At 57.1% G+C, this 23,552-nt stretch overlaps 7 protein-coding genes across 7 annotated transcripts; 3 read left to right on the forward strand and 4 right to left on the reverse strand.

Moving 5' to 3' along the window:
* Positions 1 to 213: 213 nt before the first annotated feature.
* QBC33DRAFT_561676 (WD40-repeat-containing domain protein) lies at positions 214 to 3,169 on the reverse strand (the record flags this gene model as incomplete). Its single annotated transcript, XM_060430150.1, has 2 exons — positions 214 to 3,097; positions 3,153 to 3,169. 2 exons carry the CDS (start codon positions 3,167 to 3,169, stop codon positions 214 to 216), a joined length of 2,901 nt encoding a protein of 966 aa, XP_060280858.1.
* A 237-nt stretch (positions 3,170 to 3,406) lies between these two features.
* Positions 3,407 to 4,413, forward strand: QBC33DRAFT_546705 (Arp2/3 complex; the record flags this gene model as incomplete). The annotated part of the gene is made up of 3 exons (XM_060428681.1): positions 3,407 to 3,532; positions 3,600 to 3,841; positions 3,895 to 4,413. Coding segments are annotated over exons 1-3 (798 nt in total), but the record flags the coding sequence as incomplete, so codon positions are not given.
* A 1,020-nt stretch (positions 4,414 to 5,433) lies between these two features.
* QBC33DRAFT_497216 (putative cell cycle checkpoint protein rad17 protein) lies at positions 5,434 to 8,653 on the forward strand. Its single transcript, XM_060425587.1, has one exon. It carries the CDS (start codon positions 5,546 to 5,548, stop codon positions 8,300 to 8,302), a length of 2,757 nt encoding a protein of 918 aa, XP_060280860.1. The 5' UTR covers positions 5,434 to 5,545; the 3' UTR covers positions 8,303 to 8,653.
* Positions 8,654 to 8,795: 142 nt separating this feature from the next.
* QBC33DRAFT_477524 (APH-domain-containing protein) lies at positions 8,796 to 10,613 on the forward strand. Its single transcript, XM_060425272.1, has 3 exons — positions 8,796 to 9,222; positions 9,325 to 9,941; positions 10,004 to 10,613. The coding sequence occupies exons 1-3, from the start codon at positions 9,124 to 9,126 to the stop codon at positions 10,437 to 10,439; spliced, it is 1,152 nt and encodes a 383-aa protein (XP_060280861.1). The 5' UTR covers positions 8,796 to 9,123; the 3' UTR covers positions 10,440 to 10,613.
* Positions 10,614 to 11,301: 688 nt separating this feature from the next.
* Positions 11,302 to 13,174, reverse strand: QBC33DRAFT_594728 (uncharacterized protein; the record flags this gene model as incomplete). The annotated part of the gene is made up of 3 exons (XM_060431793.1): positions 11,302 to 12,198; positions 12,261 to 12,549; positions 12,604 to 13,174. 3 exons carry the CDS (start codon positions 13,172 to 13,174, stop codon positions 11,466 to 11,468), a joined length of 1,593 nt encoding a protein of 530 aa, XP_060280862.1. The 3' UTR covers positions 11,302 to 11,465.
* An 855-nt stretch (positions 13,175 to 14,029) lies between these two features.
* Positions 14,030 to 15,520, reverse strand: QBC33DRAFT_192097 (uncharacterized protein). The gene is made up of 4 exons (XM_060422528.1): positions 15,474 to 15,520; positions 15,024 to 15,359; positions 14,542 to 14,924; positions 14,030 to 14,425 (listed from the first exon to the last, which is right to left on the reverse strand). Exons 2-4 carry the CDS (start codon positions 15,142 to 15,144, stop codon positions 14,282 to 14,284), a joined length of 648 nt encoding a protein of 215 aa, XP_060280863.1. The 5' UTR covers positions 15,145 to 15,359; positions 15,474 to 15,520; the 3' UTR covers positions 14,030 to 14,281.
* A 3,446-nt stretch (positions 15,521 to 18,966) lies between these two features.
* Positions 18,967 to 22,699, reverse strand: QBC33DRAFT_191942 (uncharacterized protein). Its single transcript, XM_060422527.1, has one exon. It carries the CDS (start codon positions 22,528 to 22,530, stop codon positions 19,186 to 19,188), a length of 3,345 nt encoding a protein of 1,114 aa, XP_060280864.1. The 5' UTR covers positions 22,531 to 22,699; the 3' UTR covers positions 18,967 to 19,185.
* Between the last annotated feature and the right edge of the window lie 853 nt (positions 22,700 to 23,552).

The following is a 23,552-nucleotide window of genomic DNA, read 5'->3' on the forward strand; positions in this document are numbered from 1 at the left end:
CCGAGGCGTTTGGTAGAACACGATTCAAACAAGGAAAAGGGGTTATTTCATTTCAGGGAGGAAAACGAGGCAGGCAACTTGAAGGAGGAAGGCAACTTTTCTCGCCGCAACGCCATCGGAAAGAAACTGGCAATAATAGGTAAAAAACTTCAACGTACAAGTCCCCCCCCATGGCAGACCCTTCCATAGACCAAAAATATACCCCACCCCTTTCTATGCAACATGCACAAACGCCCGTTTCCTCGCCGCCCGGGACTGGTCCTCCTCCTCGTCCCACTTCTCGTCGACGTAGTCCTTGACGCTCATCTCCTGCATCTGCATGCCCACGACCTTGAGGGCCGCGACGTTGTAGCCCATCTCGTCCTTCTGGCGGCGCAGGGCGCGGCGCAGGTTCGTGCGGATGTCGTCCAGCATGGCCCTCATGGTCCTGCTGGCCACGACCTGGCGGTGGTGCGTCTTGAGCATGAAGAAGAGGATGCGGCAGGTCAGGGGGATGTTCATGGACCGCGCGGCGAAGCGGTCCAGGAAGGTGAAGAGCAGCGGCACCGTGGCGAAGGGCAGGACGAGCAGGGCGTCGTGCAGCGCCGACGCCTTGATGCGCTGTAGGACCGTGATGACGTGCTCCTCGGCGCTGATGCCGCCCAGCGCCATGAAGATGGGGCTGCGCTGCGGCGGCGCCGTGTTCGGATTGCTCAGCTTGGCCTCCTCCCAGTCCCGGAGGGCGTTGAGGTCCGCCATGCCGAGCTCGAGCGCCTCGGCGATCCGCTCACCCGCCATCAGCGTCTCGACCGTCTGCTTGCCCGCGGCGCCCACCTCGCCGTCCTTGTCCTCGGCGTCAGGGTCCTGCTCCAGGGACGCCGCAAGCGTGCTCTCGTAGAGCTCCTCGATCTCCTTCTCCCGCTCCTCCTCAAGGAAGATCTGCTCGTCCGTCTCCTGCCAGACCCGGATGCTCTTGTCGTGGCTCGCGCTGACCAGGAACCCCGCGCTGCGGCTGACTGCCAGGGCCCAGATCTCGCCGTGGTGGCCGTCGATGCGCTGGATCTGCTCAAACTTGTCGCCGTCCCAGTACTTGATGGTCCGGTCCTTGCCGCTGCTGAAGAAGTTGTGTCCGTTCCCGTCCGAGTTGTGGGGGACGAAGGCCACTTGGAGGATGCTGTCCTGGTGTCCGAAGAGCGCCTTGTGGCAATCGCCGAAATCCAAGCCCCATATCCTTATGTTCTTGTCCGCCGAGCTCGTAACTATGAGCTTGCTGTCGTAGGAGATGTCCATGCTTAGGACGGGGAGCTTGTGGCCGTACAGGTTGAGGTAGAGCTTGAGCGAGTCGGTGAAGAACACCTTGACGGTGTTGTCCAGAAGGGCGACCGCGAGCAGCTTTCCGTCAGGTGAGAACCTGATGCTCAGAATGTCATCCGAGACCTTCAGGATCCTCGACTGGACCAGTTTGAGTTTTGGCGTTGTCCTTGTCGTGCCCAAGACCTGCTCCTGGACGACTTTGAAGTCCCAGAACTTGGCGGTCTTGTCGGCGCTGCCCGAGACGACGGACCTCCCCTCGGGATGCACTTGTAATGACCAAATGGCCCCCTCGTGCGCAGCAACGCTCTCCAGCAGGGTCGCGGATGCCACGTCGAATAGTTCGAGCTCTCCGCTCTTAGTTCCGACAACAACGACCTTGTCGCCCGGCAGGAACGCACAGCAGAGAGCGTAACCGCACTCGAACGTTCGTATGCACGCCTGCGTCCGGATGTTCCAGATCTTCAAACTGCCGTTGGCGGCTGATGCGAGCATCTTGTCGTCAGAGCTGATAGAGAGAGATCGGATGTCGGTTCGATGGCCTGGTAGCTCGACTGATAATGCCCTGTTATAGTCCGGTGCGTCGTCCTTCTTCGACTTTGCCCCTTTCTCCTTGCCAGCGATAGTGTACATTTCGAGTTGGTTGTTTGTTGTGGCGATGAGTAACTGCAAGTCCTTGTTTCCGGAACTCACTGCCCAGTCGACTGATCTCACCTTTCCTGTGGTTCTGATGATAACATATCGTACGAAAACGTCGGATATCTCGGCATTGGCAACATCCTCAACCTTCTCATCATCCTCAGCAATGTCGGCGTCGCCGCCCGCTTTGCTTCCCTTCGATGTTGCCAACTTCTCACGCCTTCTCCTCTTCTTCCTTGCGAGGCTCTTCTTGATTTCTGTTTCCGTCCGTATCCGCCATATCTCTACCGACTTTTCAATGCCGTGTACTGCAAAGTAGTCGCGACGAGGGTGAAATATGACTTCGACGGCCCGATCCTTGCTCTGACGATGCAAAATACCACGGTCCTGGAGGAAGCAGCGCGGCTGAGACTCTACTTGCTGCGCCGAGACCGAAAGTCTTGCAGCATCCAACGACCAGACTTTGAGCTCACCGTCGTTGCCCGCAGTCACGCAGCCGCTGTAGTCAGGAGAGACGCCCAATGCCCAACATTCGCCATTTGTTTGCGCAACATGAGTCTCGACACAGTGTTTGGAGGACAAATCCCAGAGTTTGATGAGAGAATCTTTTCCGGTTGTGAGGAGAAAGCCCTCCGCTGAAGACTCGTGGTCAAGAGCCATGGCCTCTCCGTCTTCTCCATCTTGAATCTGAGGCTCCGGCTCGACAAACCGCAAGCCAGTAACTTGGTCTTTATGGCCTCGGAGTTTATACTGGCCAACTTCAGCGACAATGTCCCAGATGATCACATCTGTGTCCTTCGAACCGCTGGCGAGCCGTGTCCCCGACTTATCGAATGCGAGAATGGTAACGGCCGATTTGTGCCCATTGAAGATGACAACAGTCGTCGCAATCTTGCTGTCCCAGAGCCGAATGCTCCCGTCTTCATAGCCAACTGCAAAGACGTCGGGGTTGGCCATGCTTTGCGCAAGGGCAGTTACTTGAAACCGACAATTGTCGTCCCTCCAGCGGCTTAAAAGCTCGCCCTTCTTGATATCCCAGGTGAGGACCTCTTCATTGGCGGCAACAATCGCTTGCCCAGCGCCTGTACTAGACCGCCCGTTCGATGACCAGACGACATTGGACGTACTCGATGCGACTAAGCCGAAGGACCCTGAGTGCTCGTATTTTCTGCAGACCCTATGTTAGTTGAGACGTAAGGAGACGGTTATTGCACACAACTCACAAGTATGACTGGACCATCTTGATGTGTTAATATGGCCCACGGCGCAGAAACGAACTCGCAGTGCGACACGAACCTAACCTTCTATACTCCCACCATTGCATGGGAACTTTTTTTCCTCGACGATAAGATAAGGAGAGTTCGAGTGCGGCACAGACCAACAGCTCCTGCGGGGCAGTCACGTGACGCCCAGGAACCTCCCGGGTCTAACGTCAGTGACGGGCTGAGCCACCTGCCCCACCTCGAGGCAATACGTAGGCAAGGAGAACAAGGAGAACGACAACTCAGCAGAAGGCGCCATCCGGGAGAGTTACCGCCAAAATGCTCCTCCTCGACTATCAAAACGTCTTGATCCAATCGGTTCTTACCGAGCGGTTCTCAGGGTGAGCATCTATACGATTGCCTGAGCACCTGCCTAATCAGACCCTGTGTGCTGACGCCTCAACCCAGAGCTCCTCCCGTATCGATTGACCAGACCGTGTCCGACTTTGATGGCGTTCTATTCCACATCTCAACCCCGGAAACCAAAACCAAGATCCAGGTGTCGATCCAGATCCGGTGTTTCAAGGATCTTGTCAAATATGGCGCTGAGCAGGTTCTCCGGCGCGAGTACGGCCCCTATGTCGTCCCTCCCGAGGCCGGCTTTGATTTCTCGGTTATGGTCGATCTAGAAACTCTGCCTGAGGATAAAGGTTTGGAACACTTTCGGCGCAATAACGACCGGGGTCTAACAATCCAATTGCAGAGACTCGCGACGAGTTGATCAACAAGATCTCCCTCCTGAAGCGCAATGCTATGGCTGCACCGTTCGAGCAGGCGTATGGGGAGTACTACCAGCTGAAGGAGGCGGCATCCAAGTTTACATCCGAAGAGGCGCCGCAGGGTGTCCGGGAGGGCGGGGACGTCAAGGCCATCCAATACCGCGAAGAGGAGGCAATCTATGTCAAGGCCAGCCACGACCGAGTAACGGTGATATTCAGCACCGTCTTCAGGGAAGAGACGGACAGGGTATTTGGCAAGGTGTTCATCCAGGAGTTTGTCGACGCGAGACGACGGGCTATCCAGAACGCACCACAGGTGCTTTTCCGAAACGATCCGCCCCTCGAACTACAGGGCGTTCCTGGCGTGAAGAGCGCCGGCTCTGGAGAGATCGGATACGTCACTTTCGGTATGCGCGCATCGTCTCCCTTGCTTGCCCCAGTATTGTCCGTATCTGACTCTATCAGTGCTGTTCCCTCGTCACCTCACGCCCCAACGAATGCCAGACGTCATCTCTCATATCCAAACATTCCGCGACTACTTCCACTACCACATCAAGGCTTCCAAGGCCTATATCCACTCTCGTATGCGCCGGCGGACGGCAGATTTCCTCCAAGGTAAGTCGAAATGGGTCTTCTCCAATGATCTCCGAGCTCTAATATCGTATAGTTCTGCGACGAGCCAGACCAGACAACGAAGAGAAGGAACGCAAAACTGCAAGTGGGAGGACTTTCAAGGCTCAGGGGAGCTAGGGAGTTCCGGGGGTTTGCAGCCATACCGGGCCACATTTGCTTCCACCATCACCTCCACGTTTATCAAGCTGCACGGGTCTGCTGAGGTCGAGTCTATGATTCTAGAGCCACAGCGAGTCTCAATGAATCGGAATCCCGAACACTCGCCGTTGTCGGCCGCCTCCTCTTAAGTGACCATGCCTTTGAATGCTCTCGCTTGGTTAGCGACCTCTCTTAGCCTATATGTGAAATTCATTGAAATGCCTGGTACTCTGGGTCTCTTCCCCAAAACTGGATAGTATCTAGATCGACACAATTTGGGTATCAAGGGACGCCTTCCTCGATTTCCACTAGCTAAACTTGCTGGCCTTCCCCGTTCCAATGCCAATGCCGTCTCCTTTGTTCCCCAACCGAGATCTTCTTTTGATTGTGTGGCTTATATCTGACCAGGTCGCTCCTCCTCTGAGAACACGATTGAGGACTACTTTGAGAAGAGTTTTGGCGGCTGTTGTTTTGGATACAAGTATTGGTACAGTTAGGTAATGCCTGCAACTGGGAGACTTTAGGCAAAGTTATTACATTGGCCGATCCCGAATAGAAGTCATCTTGAATTTGAGTTAGAGTTCTGTAGGTAGCTACCTCTATCAACTGAAGTCCCAAGCACAGTGCATTATCCCCTGGTCCTCCTGCAACACGGTGGGGTAGTGCCGCCCTGTGGCTTGTGCTCACCCTGTTTAGCCCCATCTGCAAGGCTGAGCCCTGCACCTCTCGTTCCTGGTGGAGACTGGAGAGACGTCCAGGGCTGAGCTGAACGTCCTCAATCCAACATCGAACTCGACCGGGAGAGTCGGGCTCAAATGTTAGCAGGCGGCAAATGTTGCAACTCAGGCAATTGTGCTCTTAGCAATGGCGCCGCCTGCGAAACGTCGCAAACGAAAGGTCGTGGACGATTCCGAGGCTGAAGACGATGATGGAGCTGGGACAAACAACAATACGTTGAAGAGGTACCTTCTCTCCTCGCCCGACACGAAAATGTCATCGACGACTGCAGGCGGAAGTAGACCTACAACAACATCTCCAAGTCCAATACGGAGGAAAAACCTACCCCCAAACACACAAGTGCATGCCGCGGCATCGTCCAGAACAACCCGGAGTCATCTTTTCCATGCGGCGACCAAAAGCCCGAGCACCAGTCCCGAGAAGTCGAAAACAAGAGCACAAAAGAAGGCTAAGATCGAGGAGAAAGGAAAGACGGCCGATCTGCTGACTCTATTCTCCAAGCAAGCTCAGAAGAACCAGTCGTCAAACGGGAAGAAAGACACAACCCTCGATCTCGAAGACATCATTAGCGATCCCATCTCAGAGGACGACGACGTGGCGCTGCACAAGACTGCCGTGTCGAGTATTGTCGGCAAAAATGCGCAGAAGAGGTTCAAGGAAAGCTCCCAATCCGCCCCGGTCGGGAGCTCGGCGTCGACAGGCCATCGTTTCTTAAAGGCCCCCAACCCCACGAAGGGAAGTACCGTGGACGATGACCAGCGGCCTTGGTCCGAGAGGTTCGCCCCTCTCAATCTGGACGAGCTGGCGGTGCATAAGAAGAAAGTCGCGGATGTCCGGAAATGGCTGGAGGATGTCATAGGGGGCCGGCTGAGGCAGAGACTCCTGATTCTGAAGGGCGCGGCGGGCACAGGGAAGACGACAACTATGCAGCTCCTTGCAAAGGATATGAAATGCGACATTCTTGAGTGGAGGAATCCGGCGGGGTCTCTAGGAGCGACGCGTGGGATACAGTCCGCGTCCGCACAATTTGAGGAGTTCCTCGGCAGAGGAGGGCAGTTCGGTCAGTTGGACCTGGATTCTGACTCGGATTCCCAGCGAAGCGTCCCCAACCGGCTGAAGCAGGATTCGAGCCGCCGGAGGATGATTTTGATCGAGGAGTTTCCGAACACATTCATGCGCTCATCCAGCGCGCTCACGTCCTTTCGAAACAACATACTGCAGTTCCTAGCCGCAAATACGCCAGCGCTGGCCACATTCGGCCAGCAGCAGGCCGCAGACCCGATCACACCCATTATAATGATAATATCGGAAACTCTGCTCACCACTACATCGGCCTCCGCAGACAGCTTCACTGCTCACCGGCTCCTAGGCCCAGAGATCCTTAGACACCCCGGCGCTGCTGTGATCGAGTTTAATGCAATCGCACCGTCACTTCTCGCGAAGGCCCTGGAACTCGTGGTGGTGAAAGAAGCGAGGAAATCAGGGCGACGTCGAACACCGGGACCACTTGTGCTGAAGCGCTTGGGCGAAATAGGCGACATCCGAAGTGCCATCTCCTCGCTAGAGTTTCTTTGCGTGAAGGGTGATGACGATGCGGACTGGGGTTCCAAGGTTGCTTTCACCAAACCAAAGAGGGGATCGAAGGAGTCCATTGCCATGACGAGAGGGGAGCAGGAGAGTCTGGAGCTGATATCTCAGCGAGAAGCAAGCCTCGGGATTTTCCACGCCGTTGGAAAAGTGGTGTACAACAAACGGGACGAATTGCCGCCCCCACGCGGATCACTCAGGGCATCGGCGGAGGAGTTACCACCGCATCTAGCGCACAACTCACGGCCGAAGCCTTCGCAAGTCTCGGTGGATACTCTGATTGATGAGACTGGCACGGACACTCACACGTTCATATCAGCACTGCATGAGAACTATATTCTCTCGTGTGAACGATCCGGCCCCATGGATCCTCTGTCCTCGATCGATTACATCAATGGCTGCATTGGGTACCTCTCTGAGAGTGACCTCCTTTGCCCTTCTTGGGACATCTTCTTCGGCGGGAGGGGTTTTTCGGGCATCTCGTATGACAGGAATCTGGGCAGCCACATCCTGCGACAGGATGAGATGGCTTTCCAGGTTGCGGTCCGGGGGCTGCTGTTCTCCCTGCCCCACCCGGTGAAGCGGCAGACACCGCACTCTGGCCGGGGCAACGACGCATTTAAGATGTTTTATCCTACGAGCCTGAAGCTGTGGAGGGCCAAGGAGGAGGTGGAAGGTCTGGCGGACATGTGGGCGACCAAGATATTGAAAGGAGAAGACACTGGGCCTGGTCCACCACAGGCCACGTCAAGCCTCACAAATGGCTCGGCAGCTTTCCGCCGAAATAATAAAGGAGGCAGCGTTGAGGACTGGGCGTCGAACCAGAGGTCCCTGAATTATGCACCCAGTTCACAAGCCAAGACTGGCGCAAAGGCCGGCGCCCAAGACTCGGCAACCCCACCCCTCCTGTCACTCGGGAACGCGGCCCGCACCGAGATGCTCCTAGAGCGCCTCCCATACATGGCGCACATCGCCCGGCGGCGCCGCTGCTCCTTCGGGGCCATGGGGATCCGCGACCTCGATAAGCTGGTCTCGTTCCAGGGGATCGGCAACCCCGACGCCGAGGCCGATGAGTCCCTCGACGACGAGCAGGAGGAAGCCGGGGGGGCGGGGGCGGCGGGAGCGGCCGAGGCGTGGGCGACGGACAAGCCGACCGAGGAGTCGAGCCCGCGGAAGAGGAGCGGCATCGGCGCGATCCTAAGTCGGTCGGGGGGCAAAGGCGGCGGGGGGTCCGTGGCAGGCAGCCTGCCCATGCAGAGCCTTGTCCTGAGCGATGATGATATTGAGGATGACTGATTGCGGTATTTCATGGGCTCGGTCGGATCTTGCTGGAAAGATGGAAAGCTAAAGAGCGGCTGTGTCATAAGAATGTTCGAGAGATTTGCCGTTCAGCGGTTGTCTTCCTTGAGGCGTTGGCTGGCGTCACTTGCAAAGGGAATTTGGGACTGGGCCACCAGTGTGTATACACAAAACACAATGCTCATTCATACTAAAGTTAAATAAAGCCATGCTTCAATTGTGTTGGACGCACATAACCCCTATTTGGAAGCACATGATACTGGGTTATAGATGGACGCCGACTTATAAAGATCCGAAACAGATGTTCCCCAGTCTTCCTTCAACTGCTCCATCTCCAGCAGCTTGGTAAAAAGGTGGATCGTCGAGGATGAGTTATTGGTGTACCAAAGCAGGTAGTGCGGGCCAGGTTGCGGCTGTTTTAGACTTCCTACCCCTGCGTTTCCGGGCTGTGGAAATCGCGGGGTCGGAAATCAAGACCCGCCCGTCGTTATTTTGGGCTTAAACAGCATCAGCCCCACATCCGACCGGTCGGCTCTGGCAACCTCGGCTCGTTTACGGCCGCCTCTGCAGGGTTGGGAACCTGAGGGACTGCTCCCGGTACATAAGCAAGCTTATGCCTCCCGTCCCCACGAACGCAGCCCCTCGATGGGAAGACGAGGGGAAAATATATTGCGCCGGACTGGAAAGAAGCTCGTATCTCTAGCTCACCCTTTCTGGAAGTCCCGAAGCTTAGCTTGTGATTGATCACGAGGCCAAATCTTCCCAGCTTGGATAGGGCTGCGGAAACCGGGGGATACCCTCAAAACCAGCGAGCCACAATGGCCGGCCGCGTGCGACATCCCATTGACATCAAGGCGTTGGAGACGTACCTCACCAAGCATGTCCCCGAGATCAAGGTGCCGCTGGACGTGAAGCAAGTAAGCACGCAGACCCCCACGCCCCATCTCTCGGTCATCTATCTACACCCAACCAATATGAATGGCCGACACTGACCGCGCCATTCTTCTCCGCCCTCGTAGTTCGGCTTCGGCCAGTCCAACCCAACCTACCAGCTCACCTCCCCCGACGGGTCACGCTACGTCCTCCGCAAGAAACCCCCCGGAAAGCTCGTCTCCAAGACGGCGCACAAGGTCGAGCGCGAGTACCGCATCATCGCGGCCCTGGGGCCGACCGACGTGCCCGTCCCCAAGGCCTACTGCCTGTGCGAGGACGCCAGCGTGATCGGCACGCCCTTCTACGTCATGTCCTTCCTGGACGGGCGCATCATCGAGGACCCGGCCATGCCGGGGGCGTCGCCGGCGGAGCGGCGCGCCCTCTGGGACGAGGCGGTGCGCACGCTCGCGCGCCTGCACCGCGTCGACACGCGCGCCGCGGGGCTCACCTCCTTCGGCAAGCCCAGCGGCTTCTACGACCGGCAGCTCGCGACGTGGCGGACCATCTGCGCCGCCCAGGCCGCCACCAAGGACGTCGAGTCGGGCGAGCCCGTCGGCCCCCTGCCCCGCTTCGAGGAGATGGTCTCCTTCTTCGCAGACAAGGGGCTCCAGCCCGCCGACAAGGGGACCGTCATTCACGGGGACTACAAGATCGACAACCTGGTCTTCCACAAGACGGAGCCGAGGGTGATTGGTATTCTAGAGTGAGCCGCCCATTCTTTCCCTCCTCCTCAAAAAAAAACCATGCTGACCCCCCAAACCCCAGCTGGGAGATGTCCACAATAGGCCACCCCCTCTCCGACCTCGCCAACCTAGTGACACCCTTCTACACCGCGACCCTAGACCCGACCAAGGTCCTCCACGCCCACAAGGGCTTCCTCCCCAACGCCACCCCGGGCCTCCCCACCCCGTCCGAGATAGCCGCCCTCTACTTCTCCACCTTCTCCTCCCCCTCCTCCCCCTCCTCTTCCCTTCCCCCCTCCCTCTCGTCCAGCCAGGACCAAGAGCTCCAGTGGGCCCAGGCCTTCAACATCTTCCGCCAGGCCGCCATCTGCCAGGGCATCGCCGCTCGCATCGCTGCCCGCCAGGCCAGCAGCGAGGAGGCGCGCCGGTACGCTGACGCACGGGTCCCGCTCGCCGATTTCGCGTGGGAGCTCGTGCTTGGCGCGGGCGGGGGCGGTGGTGGGAAGGCGAGGTTGTAGTTGTAGACGAAGAAGAAGAGAAGAGCCGAAAATATAAAAAGGGGACGTCACATGGGATATTGTAGGGAGGGAGGGAGTGGCGGTAGAAGTGCTGTATATATATATAAAATGGCCCGAGTCCTTGTTCTGTCTAACCTGGGACTCTGAATAGATCAATCTATTGTGTTGAATGCGCCGCGATCATGAGAGCAAAGTGTCCGGGCTGTGGCTCACAGGTATAGTCAGTCGAGCCTGATAAACAAACCCGAGTCGCAGTACAACACACATAGGTCACTGACACGCAATGCGGCAAGGCAGATGGGGGTATTTTCAAGTTGTTCTTCTCCCGGATGTGCTAGAGCGATTAATATCTACGGGAGGATTGGGGGAAAAGCAAGCGCAGTGCAGCCATGATCAACCAGCCCAGAAACAGAGCAATGATTTGAGGCCATCAATTCGCCTCGTCCATTCTCTGCCGATGACCCATCCATCCCATCTCACGTGCTCCCGTTCCGCCTCCTCCTCCGTCCCCGCCTCCGCCTCGGTCGTCATGAATAAAGCGAGCGGAGGAATAAGAGTGAGGCAAGATGATGGTGTTCTCCCCTTTCGTACAAAATACGTTCTTTCGGAATTTCTCGCCATAGCAGCACCTACTATTATATCAGGGGTTTCTCGCGGTGCTGGTAAACGGCCCGAGATACCGTTCAGTTCTGCGATTCTTCTTCCGATGGTGAAATGATAATCTGTCCCGCCATGCATTGCAGGGAAAAGATCGCGATCGCCCAACTATGCCAGGAGTAAAGAGCAACCCTTGCGTCCGACCTGATCCGTAAAACAACCCATAACGCCGTTGCTCAAACCCGAAACGCCGTGGGGTAACTGATGAAAATGAAATCTATAATGTCGCCTCGTAATAAGAGGATGCCGTGTTCTTCGTCTGCAGTCAGGGGTCATGAAAGTGTTGTATGTAAAATATAGACGAGGCACAACTGCCGTGTGGAGCCGTAGCTCGGGCGTCCCGGGATTTGATGAGTACCCGGGCCGTTGCTACCATTGGGGTGAATGGTTACCGCTCCCGTTCGAGGCGGTGGGATAGCTGGGCCCAGCCAGCGGGGGAAGGTCCTGGAAGAAGCTCGCCACACCCGGCACACCGGAGAAGTTCCCACCAAGTCCTATGGCAGGAGGCTCCATATGAGACATTCCGGCACCACCATCATGTGTGTGCGGGTATGCCTGTTCATGGAGCCCGGGATTCACCAACAGCGGAGGCGTGAAACCGGGATGGGGTGTGTTTGACATGTGAACCGGACCGAGCCCTAGGGGATCTAAATGGAGCGGCATCACTGGGGGCATCTGTCGGCCACCGCCAGGGCCGCCTCCGTTGTAGTTGAAAGGCCCATGGCTGGCCGCTGAAAGCTGTCGGGCGAAATGCGGTGTCAGTGATCGTCGCGGATCGTGCGAAAATGGATACCAATTAGACGGAAGGTTAGGGGGATTTACACGCTCACGGGCCGGGCTCGGCTGCGGAGGGGCCGAGGGGACGACTCCCCCAAACGAATTTGGGCGGCTGTTGCTGGGTCCGTTGTTCGATGGCAAGGTTCGGACGCTCCCGTGGCGAGGGCGAGTGCGTCTCCGCATCTCCGGAGCCTCGGAAGGAGGCGAGCGACGGTCTCCCGTGTGCCAGGCCCGCGGTGGGCTACCATCATATCGGTTCTCATCACGCTGTGACATATACCTCACGTAGGCTTCAGCCTCGGCTCGATGCATGCTCAACGTGCTCCTGTGCCATGACATTATTATTAGCTGAGGAGGGTGTGGGTGGTTAATGATATGAGAACTTACGCAGAACCTGCAGTGCCTCCTCGATTCTCGCCAACGGGAGGAGGCCTAGCATGTTGCCGGGATGTATACGAGCTTCTCAAGAAGAAGTCCCTCAGAGCTTCGTAGTTTGCCCGAAACTGGGGTTCCGAAGGCACCTTGTCTCGGCAATAAGGGCAGCTGTCCGACTCTTCAAACCACTTCTTGATGCAGTGATCACCAAAGACATGCTTGCACCTTGGCAGCCGGAGTGGGGCCTCATTAATGCCCTCGGGATTGCGCACGCCGAACTCGTTGTAGCAGATCACGCACACTAGGGACTGTTAGCCAAACTTGGCGGAGGAATTTGTGAATGGCCATGACTTACTCCGCTCACTCTCAGGCAGACTGCTAATTTCAACGCTCTGCAGAGAAGAAAGAGCACCCTTTGATGCCACCCGCTTGCTAGACAATTGACCACGGAGTAGCTGGTGTGCGCGGATCCGAGCCTCATCCACATCTCCAACCCGCAACGGGATTGGGGCGCCAGTAGCGAGGTGTTGCTCGATGAATCGCAAGGCATTCTGCTCATCCTCGAGGATATCGGGGAAATCAGCTTCATCGTCACTGTCGTAATCTGAGCCACGATTGTTGTTCGCATGGGAGGAGGACTGCCTTAGGGTGGCAGCCTGCCGCCGGCGTTCGGTATTCGGGGGAGCCGGGGGGGTTGTGGGAAGCAAGGGGGCGGCCGCATCAGCGTCGGGGGTTGAGCCGGCTGGAATCGGGTTTGAAGTTGGATCCGTACGGGGAGCCTCGGCACCAAGAGTTGAAGGGTGAGTGCGGGGCGGCTCCGGTAAACCCGATAGCATCGAGCCAGTGCTGGTGATGAAAGGTGGGCGGCTGGAGGCCCCCGCTTGGCCCTGAGGGGCCGCAGGACTCGACTCTCCAGGGTTCGACATGGCGGGCTGCTGTTGGGGGATCTGTGGGGGGTTCAAGGGCGGAAGACTCATGCGGGAAGCAGAATGAGCGGGAATTGACCGGTCGGGAGTGAAGGATACCTGATGGGAGGCGGGGTGGTTTGGCTGGTTTGTCTGGCTTAGCTGCGGAGGTGGCGGAGGTTGCTGGCCAAACCTTGGATGATGAAGGGCTGAAGTGTGGCGAAAGGCGAAAGGGAATGAAGTAGGCAGGTCGTGGTGCGGAGGGTGAGGAGGGCCGTGGTTTTGAACCGGAGGGGTTGGAACTGGTCCGGAAGGTCCGCCGGGTGTGCCTGCCAGGGCGGGGCCTGGTGAATAGTATGGCTCGGAAGAAGGTCGAGAATGGTGGGCTGGTGGATGTGCAGCCAGACTCGGTCCTCCAGCCGAAATAAAGGGCAAGGACGGAGGAGCAGGCTGGGGGAAGAACAGATTATTGACCGAGTCGTACTGAAAGTTCGAGGGAGCGTTTCGGTTCAAAGAGCTTCGAGTCGCCGTGTCCCGCCAATACGGACAACCAGACTGCTGCGGCTGGTGTGGCTGAGGGTTTGAGGGGCCGTGACCGTCCATCACATAGTCCATGTCATCCATAGTGCTTGCTTTGCCTGTTGGTGACACTCCGGCCTAGCCCAGAAAGTGAGGGAGAGGCAGAGGCCGGAGGTTGGCGGTTGGCGGTTGGCGGCTGGTGGAGCAGATTATAGCTGGCTGACTTGATTGTGAGGGGCTCAGGCCTGTTGCAGCACGCCTTCTGTCCCTTTCTCTTTATCTTTCCCTTTCGCTGTTCTTTTTAAGATGGTCGGCACAAATCTCCAGTTGCTGCAGTTGAGGTTGTCGACACTTGGGACACTTGGTCGAGGGAAAAGGGTGGTGTCGGGGTTGACGGAAGGGAGGGAGAGGTACCTGCCGTCATAGGCGAGGGCTCCTAGGCAAGTTCGACGTACTCGATATGGTGAGGGGCAGAGCCGGAGGTGGGTCGTACATACAGGGTTGGTTGCTCCAGTGGGGTGGATTGTCGCGGGAGGTAGGGATGCGATAAGAAAGGTACCTAGGCAGACCGTCCACCTCAGTTTTAAGTAGGTTGACCTGCTGATTCCGCTAGCCTGAGCCTGATGCCTGAGTCTGAGCCTGGGGCCCAAGTCCGAGAGCCTGAGCGGTGGAGGTGGAGAAGGTATGTTGCAGAGGTAGAGGTGGGAAGGTGGATCGAGGTGTCGAGGTAACGAGCGAGTCTCGAAATAGCCACTGCGAATCAGGTTGGTTGGTTTGCCTGCCTTTCTGTCTAGTATTAATACCGGCGACAATTCACCACCCCCCTCGGCGGGCTTGTCAAATCTTGGGTCCAACCAAGGTCAGCTTACCACAAATTCACAAATCCACAATCGGGCCAGGACAACGGCGAGTTCTGCAGCCGCCAGTTCCTTTTCAGGCCTCCTGTTTCGGCTTATTGTTTCGCTGTCCTTTCTCGCAGTGTCTCTTCCTTTGTCGGAGGCCGTATCCGTCGTTTCGAGGCTTGCGTAGTGGGGGTAGTTGGAGGGTGGAGGTGAGAGAGGGGTGAGGAACTCCGCAGGCCTGGCTAGCAGGAGGGGGGGAGGATTGGTAGCGTGTTGACGAGAGAACAGGCAAGAGGTGTTGGAGAAGAGACGGCGACAAAGGTGGAAAATAGGAACGGGAGAGAGATCGGGGAGGGGGGAGGAAGAAAGGTCAGGAGCAGTGAGGGAGAGGCGGCTTTTAGTTTGGCAAGCTGGCACGCGGGATTCACTTGTCAATTCGCATCCGGTCGGTCACAGACAGCCAGGCGTCCACTGGCAGGGAGAGCAAGGGCAGACATTGGATTGCTTACTCTCATGTAGGCAACTAATGTATTGTGACCGCTTACCACTGGGTCTGGGTCGGAAAGAGGAGTTACCTATAAAAGCTAGCTGCCTGCCTACTAAGCCAATTGTACATCCGTATCCGTACATCCATGTGCGTGTAAACCGCACCTGTACGGGTATGAGCGAGTCTATGCTATGGTATGCGTGGGCTTTCTTGTGCCATGATAAATTTTGTCCGCTCGGGCAGGGGGAGCCTGGGAGGGGCACCACTCAGCAGCAGGCCAGCGGAAGCAGCACCAAGACCAAGACCAAGACCAGCAGCAAATCGGGGCGATAGCGCGATGGCCGTAACTGGCCATAACCTGGAAGGTATATGCAGTTAGTTAAGTGGGTACCTGCCTTCGTCAACTAGGTACACACGTAGGTTCGCAGTTAGGAGAACATTGGATAGGAAAAGCATGGGGCATAACGCGTACAGCTGATCTCAAGCCAGGGGTGTCCCATTCTGGGGGGGAAGTATGTACGAATAGGATGGAATGAATGTCTTGGTTGATGCTGGCGGCTTGTGCTCCGGTTTCCTTTTTTTTGCGCCAACCACGCAAAGAACCATGTCTGACAGGCCACCCTCTGCATTTGATAGCCGGTCCCTGTCCAGTCACGGATGTTGGCTGCTGTGCTGTGAGCCTGTGACCTGTCCATTGCTTGCTGGCATGGGCCCTTAAATCATGGAGTCATGGATCTTAGTGCTTGTCTGAAGTATCCGGAGCTAACTGGGCAGGTACCCACCTAGGCCACAATACGTTTACTAATATGCAGTACATTGGATCCAAAGTAAAAAGGCCCAGACCGCTGCCATGGCAGGTGCGATTGCCAACCTATGTGTACGAGTTCCGAGCGCCACGGCGAGACGGGCAGTTCGGGCGAAGCTGCCTGCTACCCTACTGCGGAGTAAGAAGACAGCGGCGACATCCATTGTTGGCCTTTTTGTCTATCTTGCGCCAGCCCTCATTCCATATTATCCTCTCAGTCCCCCAAGAAGAGGCGGGAACCCTTGCTGTCGCACCGCTGAAGCAGCCGTGTGTGACATGGGTGCCCATTCAATGAATATCACCAACCAAAACCTCAGTTCGCTGAGTTACAAGTACTACACCTTGCCTCCGTCCCAGACTCCAAAAGCACCCTTATTGCTTTCGTCATATTTCGGCAACTCTGCGTTCTGCCTTTATATGATAAAGGCGCAAGAATGCAATGGCAACAATTAACAAAGCAACAATCGGCTGTTTGTCCCACACTCTAGGCAGGCTACAAAGGGATGCTAGGGAGGCAATTTACTGACTTTACCTACCTGAACTACTCGCAATGTTTTCATTCCTTCATTTCTGGAGAGTTTGCCAGGGTGGTATCATGCCGATTAACTCGGCTCTGGGATATAGACAGTCCTCTTTTTTCATCATGATGTCTGGGAATCCACAGCCGATATGTGGATATATCCTCATAGTCTAATCCTCCGAGAACCGCATTGGGGGGCATGGACGAGGTGGCAATGGACGAGGCTTCGCTTGGAAACCCCAGGCACACCTCGCTGTGCCTTTAACAGTTTTGGTGCCCTTTGCAGGCATTGTATCTGTACCACAACATCTGTCACATGTACTGTGGTATTCTGGCACTGACTCAGAGGTTTCAGCGTCGCTATAATATAACCAGTCCCCCGCCGTGCTTTCGCGGCTCGCACGGCACTTCTTGGTCCTTCTTCCTTAGCCGGCCGGCCGTGGTGGGATGGACGACTCCTTGATACTGTGGCTCACTTACGGGTGCCCAGATTTACTGCGTACGTGTTCCAGGCTCTTGCTGCCTCCTCACTCTCACTCAGCTCGCTTGCTGGGCTTTGCCACCTCCACAGGCCACACGATGGCCACCCACCCCCCCAGCCCAAGGTGCAGCAAATAGCGCAGCAGCAGGGAAAAGAAATGTCCCATATCCCGGCCGTCACACTCGTGATTTCTCGGCCAGTCCTCTTGAGAAGCCAAGGTTCCGCTCTGCCTTTTTGGTCCGCCCCCAGTAGTGCAACACAAGGGCGCTGTGATAACTGTATCCGTCCTGCAGACCCGCCCGTTTTGGGTCTTTCTCCTGCCTCAAGTTACGAGGGCGAGCATTAGGCGACCTATAATCCTAATTAAACGCTTAAATTTGGAAGTCGTCGCCCCTACATCAACGTATTTTGAAAGTTAAAAGAGCCAAGAAATTCATATCTTTACTCTCCAGGGAGGGGGTGATAAAATGGTTACAAGTGCGATCACGAATGCGTCAATGGGGTCATCCAACATGAAGCTTTAGGGTTTTCGTTTTCCGCACTTGACATTTACTATGGCACACTCGAAAATGGAGGAAATTCAGCCAGCGTAACTCAAAACTAACTAAATAAAAGACGACCGGAAGGCAAGAGAGGAAAAAGGGAAAGAAAAAGGAAAAAGGAAGTCGGAGAAAAAGGAATGTGGTGCATTGGCCTGACGGACGGACGGACAGACGCCTGACAATTTCGAGTGTCAGCCGTAATTGCGCCCCTCGTCATCGCCCCGGCTCGAAGGAGGGCCAAAAAAGGCGAACCGCAGACGATCTTGTTGGACAAGAAAATGTTGCAGGAGGTTGAAGCGACCGAGTGCATTTTCGTCTTGCACCGTTCCATCCGGCCCCCTAGACTTCCGTTTGGAGCGTCGCACCCCCCTGCCAACCAACACTTTCACACCACCACCACCACCACCACCCGAGACCCCGTCCTTGCATCCTCACCTGACTCTCTCCCTTGGCCGAGTCGTATTTCGATGCACGTTCGGCCTTTCACATTTGTCCGAATCAGTCGACCTTGATATTAACTGCCTTTACTGCCCGGAAAAGCTTTGAATCTATCACCAGGGGCACACATTCTCTCCACCTCGGACCAAGCAGTCAGGGACCAACAAACGTCCACATTACATACCCTGTTGCTTGCCTGGTTTGTCTCATTTCCCTCACAATATCACCTTTTTCTTTCCTTTTCTTGTGCCGCCGCATCTCATCACATGCATACCCGATACTGTGGCTTCGCATCTCCAGATCCCCTTTCTTGGCCTCCAGCCGCTTCTGCCGTCATTCAACGAACAAAGCCAGATCCGAGCTCTCCCTGTCCTCGGCCATGGAATGAATACGTGTCGCTTCGAGGCCCTCAACGCTACCTGCAGGCGGATGCGAACAATGGCCACCCACCTTTCTGAGAAAACCTCCACGTCCCGGTGGCCCACCCTGTATGTCTATATCTCTAGGAGCCTAACCAGGTAGTAATTATGCCGTCAAAAGGAGGCGGTCACCCTCATCGCTCTGGAAGCCGACCTTCGGGGGGTGATGCCATCATGTTCCTTCCAGCCGTCCGATATAGAGCAGCCTAGAAAGTCCGTCACTCGAAGAGTAAGTAGCTGTTCTTCGCCAGGGACTTTCCACCCGGCTATCTCTTTTCTCTTTCTCCCTGTCGCGTCGCACCCCCACCCGCACTTGGACGTCGTCCTCCCGTTTGCTACCAAGTTCGGCCGGGCCCGGAGCGCCACAGTCTCGTCTGGGAACGCCCAAAGGGATGAGGATGGATGCTGCTCTCGGAATGCTTTTCCTGCGACAACTTTAAGGAGTATTAGCCAGGGGGTTGGGGGTTGGGGTTCTTGCTCTGGATGCCGGGTTCATACGGGCTTGCCCCGGGGCGGCAGAAGGGCAAGGATGGACACGTAGGCGGTTCGAAGACCGTTCCGGGGCTTTGGTAGGATGCATCAACGGGTATCGGGATTCGAGAGGATGCGGTGCTCGTACGGGGTCTATCGGACCCTACTACCAGGGGAGGAGAGCCAGTGGGGAAAGGGGGAGGGACCCAGGGAGCATGAAGCACGGCCGTGGCATGTTTGTGTGGGATGGATATGGATTCCGTCAATGCTAGGGCTTGTGTGGTAGCCCTGTTATTGTATGTTTGGTATATATTATACGCCCTGCGCAGCAGTCTCAGCCTAGTCTGGGAATGGTCTGCCCCTTGCTATCAAACAACAGCTAGAGGGGCAGTGTACCCATACGTAAGTATATGTATTGGCGAGAAGGTATGCAGTCCCAGCAGCAGTGAGCCAGGATATCCATCATCCACATGCAGCATCAAGAGCCACAAGAAGGGCACCGTCGACCCTACTTCTTGACCAACCGATACTTCCCCCCCACGACCTCCAGCTCCCCCTCGGCGACCTTCTCGCCCAGGAACCCCTGCAGCTCCTCGTCGCCCCAGGGAAACCCGTCGGCCACCAGCATCCGCATCATCATGCCCACCTGCGCCAGCGCCATCGTCGCTTTCGCGTTGGTCAGCATCCCCCGCACGTACTGCCAGTACATCTGCCGCCGCGCCCGCTCCTTCTCGCCCATGCCGACCCCCACCGCCGCCGCCGCCCGGCCCTTCGGGGGACTACCCCTGGCTTCCCGCTGCTGCTGGTAGTCGTCATCGCCGTCGTTGTCGGCGTTGTCCGCGCCAACCGCGGTGGGAGAGGCTCTCTCGCCGGTCGGGGCCCGGGAGCCATCCGTGGTTGGGCCGGAGAGCGTCTCGACGACGGAGTAAATGTCGCCCTGCGAGCGGCGCAGGACGCCCTTGGACGCCCAGAAGTCGAGCGCCGAGAGGACGAGATCGTCGTCCATCTGGAGCTGGTCTACGAGGTCCTGGACGCTGCGGCGGGCCGGCGGCCGCGGTGCGTCCGTCGGTTGCCTGCTCGAGTCTTGCGGGTCGTCCTGGAACGCGTAGATGACCGTCGCCTCGTAGGTCTTGCACTCGGTCGTCACTGTCCGGTCCTGGAGCTCCAGCTCGACGGTCGCCTGGCCCAGCTGGTTGAGCCACGTGAGTTTGCGCGACGACTTGAGGTGCTCGTACCCCTGCTCGTATTCCTTTTGCTGCTCTGCGACCGGCGCGGGGAGCAGGAAATGCTCGCGGTCGAGATTTGGCCAGAACAGCCGGGAGAGGATCCGTGCATGGTATGGCGCCGCCGCCGCCGCCTCGCTCTCTTCCTTGCCTCTCAGTCTCAGGTTGGCCGGCGTGCCGGCGACTGGCTGTTTACCCACGTCCCCGCGCCCCTTCCTGATCGTGGCATTCAGCCTTCTCGAGTCCAGTATGTCCCTGACCATCACGTCACAGTCCTGCAGCGCGCTCTCGCCGAACCTCTTCTTGAGCAGGTTGAGGACGCGGATCTCCTGGTCGAAGCGCGCCCGGTCGGTGAGGAGGCGCTCGGCGACGATGACCTGGAATTCGCGGATGAAGGCGTCTCGCGATCCCAGCGATGATATCAATGTGCCGATCACGTCTTCGCTCCGCGCCCGCTTGTAGTTAGCCCCCGCGTCGACCGGGTCCGGAACCCACGACATGTCGCTCCAGTCCAGGTCTGCGTCGTCATCGGGCCCCATGGCACGGCGACTCTGGGCGGGGTCGTTGAGGAGTAGGGCCAGTTCCACGAGCTTGTCACCCGGGTGAAGGTTGGGGGCAGCTGCCGAGCCCTCGGGAAGCTCTTGGATTCCCGCTTCGTCATCCGCCGCCTCTCTGCTAGGCGTGCCTTGTTTCGAACTGGGGCCCCGACCGGGTAGGGCGGGAGTCATGAACGGGCCGGCCTCAGCATCCTTGAAACCGGCCCCTCTGCTCGACGCCTCTGGCTCCTTCAGGGCCTTCTCTATCCTCGCAGCCCGGATCTCCTCTGGCGAGGCCAACAGTCCCGTCACGACGATTCGCACTGCATCTTCGCGGCTGCACAGGTACAATTCCAGGCTCGGTACTACGCGCGCCAGCAAGACCTTGCTCTGGTCGAGGGTGTGGAAGGTACGGATGAGAGCCATGTACGTCTGCAGGATCTCGAGCGTCGATCGCCCTGGATGGAGCAGGCGCCTCTCAAGCGCTTCAGCGAACGAGTCAGTCAACTGCAGCCGGCGCGCAGGCGTAGTGATGGCCGCGCGCAGGTCGTCGAGAGCTCCGCGAGATGACGGCCACGCCAGCACAATGTCGAAGAGTTCGGAGATGCGTAGTGCCGCGAGACGGCCGAGCGCAAGGGACTGGTAGGTCTTGACGTCGGCGAGGGTGACTGGTGGTTGATTTGAGGATTGGGATTCCGTTGTGAGGCGACTCAGCACCTCAATGGCCAGTCGTGCATAATGGTTCTCGACCCAGTCACAGAGGGAGGTAATGCAAGGGGACGCAGAGCTTGCGTTCGTGGCCAGCAGCCCTGTTATCGGGGTTCCCATCTTGCTCCTCGGAAAGCCTGACTGGTGCCTTGATGTCGTCCAGACGCCAGCGTACGCCCCTTGCACAAAATCGGACATCATACCGTCCATGACTTCGGCAAACAGAATCTGGAATTTTTCGCCCGTAAGACCGACATTATAGAGTGGCTCCATGAGTTCAAACAGCCGCTTCCGTGCTGCGAGCGACTTCAGGTCATTCTCTGATGGAGGGGCTGGCCGGGCCAAGGTAGGATTATGCACGGGGTTCTGGACTTCCCCTGACGGGACACCCAGTATACCCCCGATGAGACGTATGAGCACAAAACGTAGTGATCTCATCAGCCTCGGAGACGCCGAGTTACTGACGAGGGCGTGGATGTCTCTGCGAAATCGCGTTGCCATGAGCCGGGGGTCGGCAGAAGTATTGTCTCCGCCAGTAGCCCCCAACCGCTGGAGCCCACGGACGATCAACTGCAAGCCATAGGAGTACAATCTCAGGGCTGCTTCGAGGGTACGAACGCTGCTCATGACGACAACCATGTGCTTCTCGTAGTAGTTGCCCCGTCTCCCATCCCCCTCAGCCCCTGAATCCTCCGCATCGGTTTGTCCCTCTGTACAAGCCGACAAGAGCGGCATCACATGCTGGGAAAAATGCCTCCGGACCTGCTGCGTGTGCCACATGATGATGTCTTCCGTGTGTGCCGCCCATGGGAGTGCCGTGTGGGCGTTGACAACCAACCGTAGAGCATCATAGAATTCGGCCTCGGAGTTCGCGCTTGAGCTCTGAGACTGGTATTGCGACTCCGGAGCTAAGGTACCGAAGGAGTCTTCCGCGGTCGCGGAGGACGGAAGCGCAATCCGAGAGGTGACCACATGCCAGGCGCGGTCATACCGGATCTGGTCTTCCGCTGCGTTCTGCACTGGGAACAAGGGTACCCCTGATGGCTGTGATGGGGAAAGGAAATCTGGGATGGTATGGACGTGGCTCGACGAGGACGCATTCACATCCGGGGGGGCAAGTTCGTTTCCCAACTGGCTCTGCGTCGGCTGTGCCTCGAAGCTGCTCCCTTGGATGGCGGCAGACGGAACGGCTGAGCCACCATGTGCGTGAAAAAGATGCCGATCAAGCTGGGAGATGGGAAGGTGTCCGCCGAATGGCTGCCCCTGCTCAGGAAACCTGAGGGAGGGCGTGGAGTAGGGCGTTGGCTGGGAGATGTCGGTCTGGAACACAGACTGATAGACACGTTGCCGTCGGCTCCTCCACTTGGACGTCACTGCCACCGCCATTAATTTCCTGGTTGGGGGTCACTCGAGACCAATTGCAGAGCTGTTGGCGGACCCAAGAACGATGCAGGATTAACCGAGATGCCTGAGTCGATAATTCAACTGCGGTTTCCCATCCACAGAATCACTTGGCGGGTTGCAGATCACCAAGATGGATCGGGCATGGCGAGCTGCGCCCGTCTTTGCTTCTCTCGTTTACAGCAATGTGATTCACTCCCTTACCGCCGAAGAGAAGTGATAAGAGCTTGCCCACGGCCACCAACACACAGGTGGTCATGCAGCTGGATGTTGGTCGCTGATGGGGTCGGCGGGGTTGGCGCGGTTGGTTGAGCGATGGGCTGATGGTAGGTGGATGGGAAATATTGAATTCCTTCGTGGATGACAAGATCGAACAGTTAGTGGAATGCCTCGTGGCGGCAAGGTGTGGTGTTGTTCACTTGTTGACATGCATCGGTGTTGAAGGCTCGGTTTGGATGCTCCGACGCGCCCAAGCGCCACGATTACAGAGTGGATACGCACCATGGCGCTTATTGGCGCGACCGCACAGGGTAGAAGCGCGTCGGCGCGTACAGTGCATCTTTGGTTCCTTAGTGGTCTACCAAAGCAGGTATCTCGTAGGTACTTCCCTTGAGCCAATCAGATGCCTGTCTTACCGAACCCAAGTTACTGTAGCTGTACCTGCCTTTCCAGGCTTTCTGCACATGACGCTCCCTGCAGTTCATTACCAATACGTAATGAGCAAAACCAAATGGAGGAGTGCACCAGGCCTTGCTGCGGTTTTGGACCAGCTTCTGCTATGTATCTATGTATGAATAACTTGGGCAGTGAGTTGAAGAGCCGTGGACAGAGACCCCGGACTAGCTCAATCCAACCATCCTCGGACTCGGTTCACGAGTCAGGTCGGCGAGGTTGGACCCAACAACTGGGGTCCCCATGGCGTTGCAAATGAGTGTTCCATTTAAACCCGCAAAGCGGAGCCGAACCATGGGCCGGGAGCCGGCCGTATCTTGAGATTCTCGACCCAT

This window comes from Phialemonium atrogriseum (genome assembly GCF_030411735.1).
Source record: "Phialemonium atrogriseum strain 8032-3 unplaced genomic scaffold QBC33scaffold_23, whole genome shotgun sequence".
Lineage (NCBI taxonomy): Eukaryota > Fungi > Ascomycota > Sordariomycetes > Cephalothecales > Cephalothecaceae > Phialemonium > Phialemonium atrogriseum.

What these genes read in the sequence shown, in the direction of transcription:
- QBC33DRAFT_497216 (XM_060425587.1), top strand. Translation starts at nt 5,546, where the DNA reads ATGGCGCCGCCTGCGAAACGTCGCAAACGAAAGGTCGTGGACGATTCC.
- QBC33DRAFT_477524 (XM_060425272.1), top strand. Translation starts at nt 9,124, where the DNA reads ATGGCCGGCCGCGTGCGACATCCCATTGACATCAAGGCGTTGGAGACG. An exon ending in TGCCGCTGGACGTGAAGCAA is followed by an intron (nt 9,223 to 9,324) that starts GTAAGCACGCAG and finishes CCGCCCTCGTAG; the next exon opens with TTCGGCTTCGGCCAGTCCAA. An exon ending in AGGGTGATTGGTATTCTAGA is followed by an intron (nt 9,942 to 10,003) that starts GTGAGCCGCCCA and finishes CCCAAACCCCAG; the next exon opens with CTGGGAGATGTCCACAATAG.
- QBC33DRAFT_192097 (XM_060422528.1), bottom strand. Translation starts at nt 15,144, where the DNA reads ATGTACGGATACGGATGTACAATTGGCTTAGTAGGCAGGCAGCTAGCT. An exon ending in CATTAGTTGCCTACATGAGA is followed by an intron (nt 14,925 to 15,023) that starts GTAAGCAATCCA and finishes CCCGCGTGCCAG; the next exon opens with CTTGCCAAACTAAAAGCCGC. An exon ending in TGTGGATTTGTGAATTTGTG is followed by an intron (nt 14,426 to 14,541) that starts GTAAGCTGACCT and finishes CCTGATTCGCAG; the next exon opens with TGGCTATTTCGAGACTCGCT.
- QBC33DRAFT_191942 (XM_060422527.1), bottom strand. Translation starts at nt 22,530, where the DNA reads ATGGCGGTGGCAGTGACGTCCAAGTGGAGGAGCCGACGGCAACGTGTC.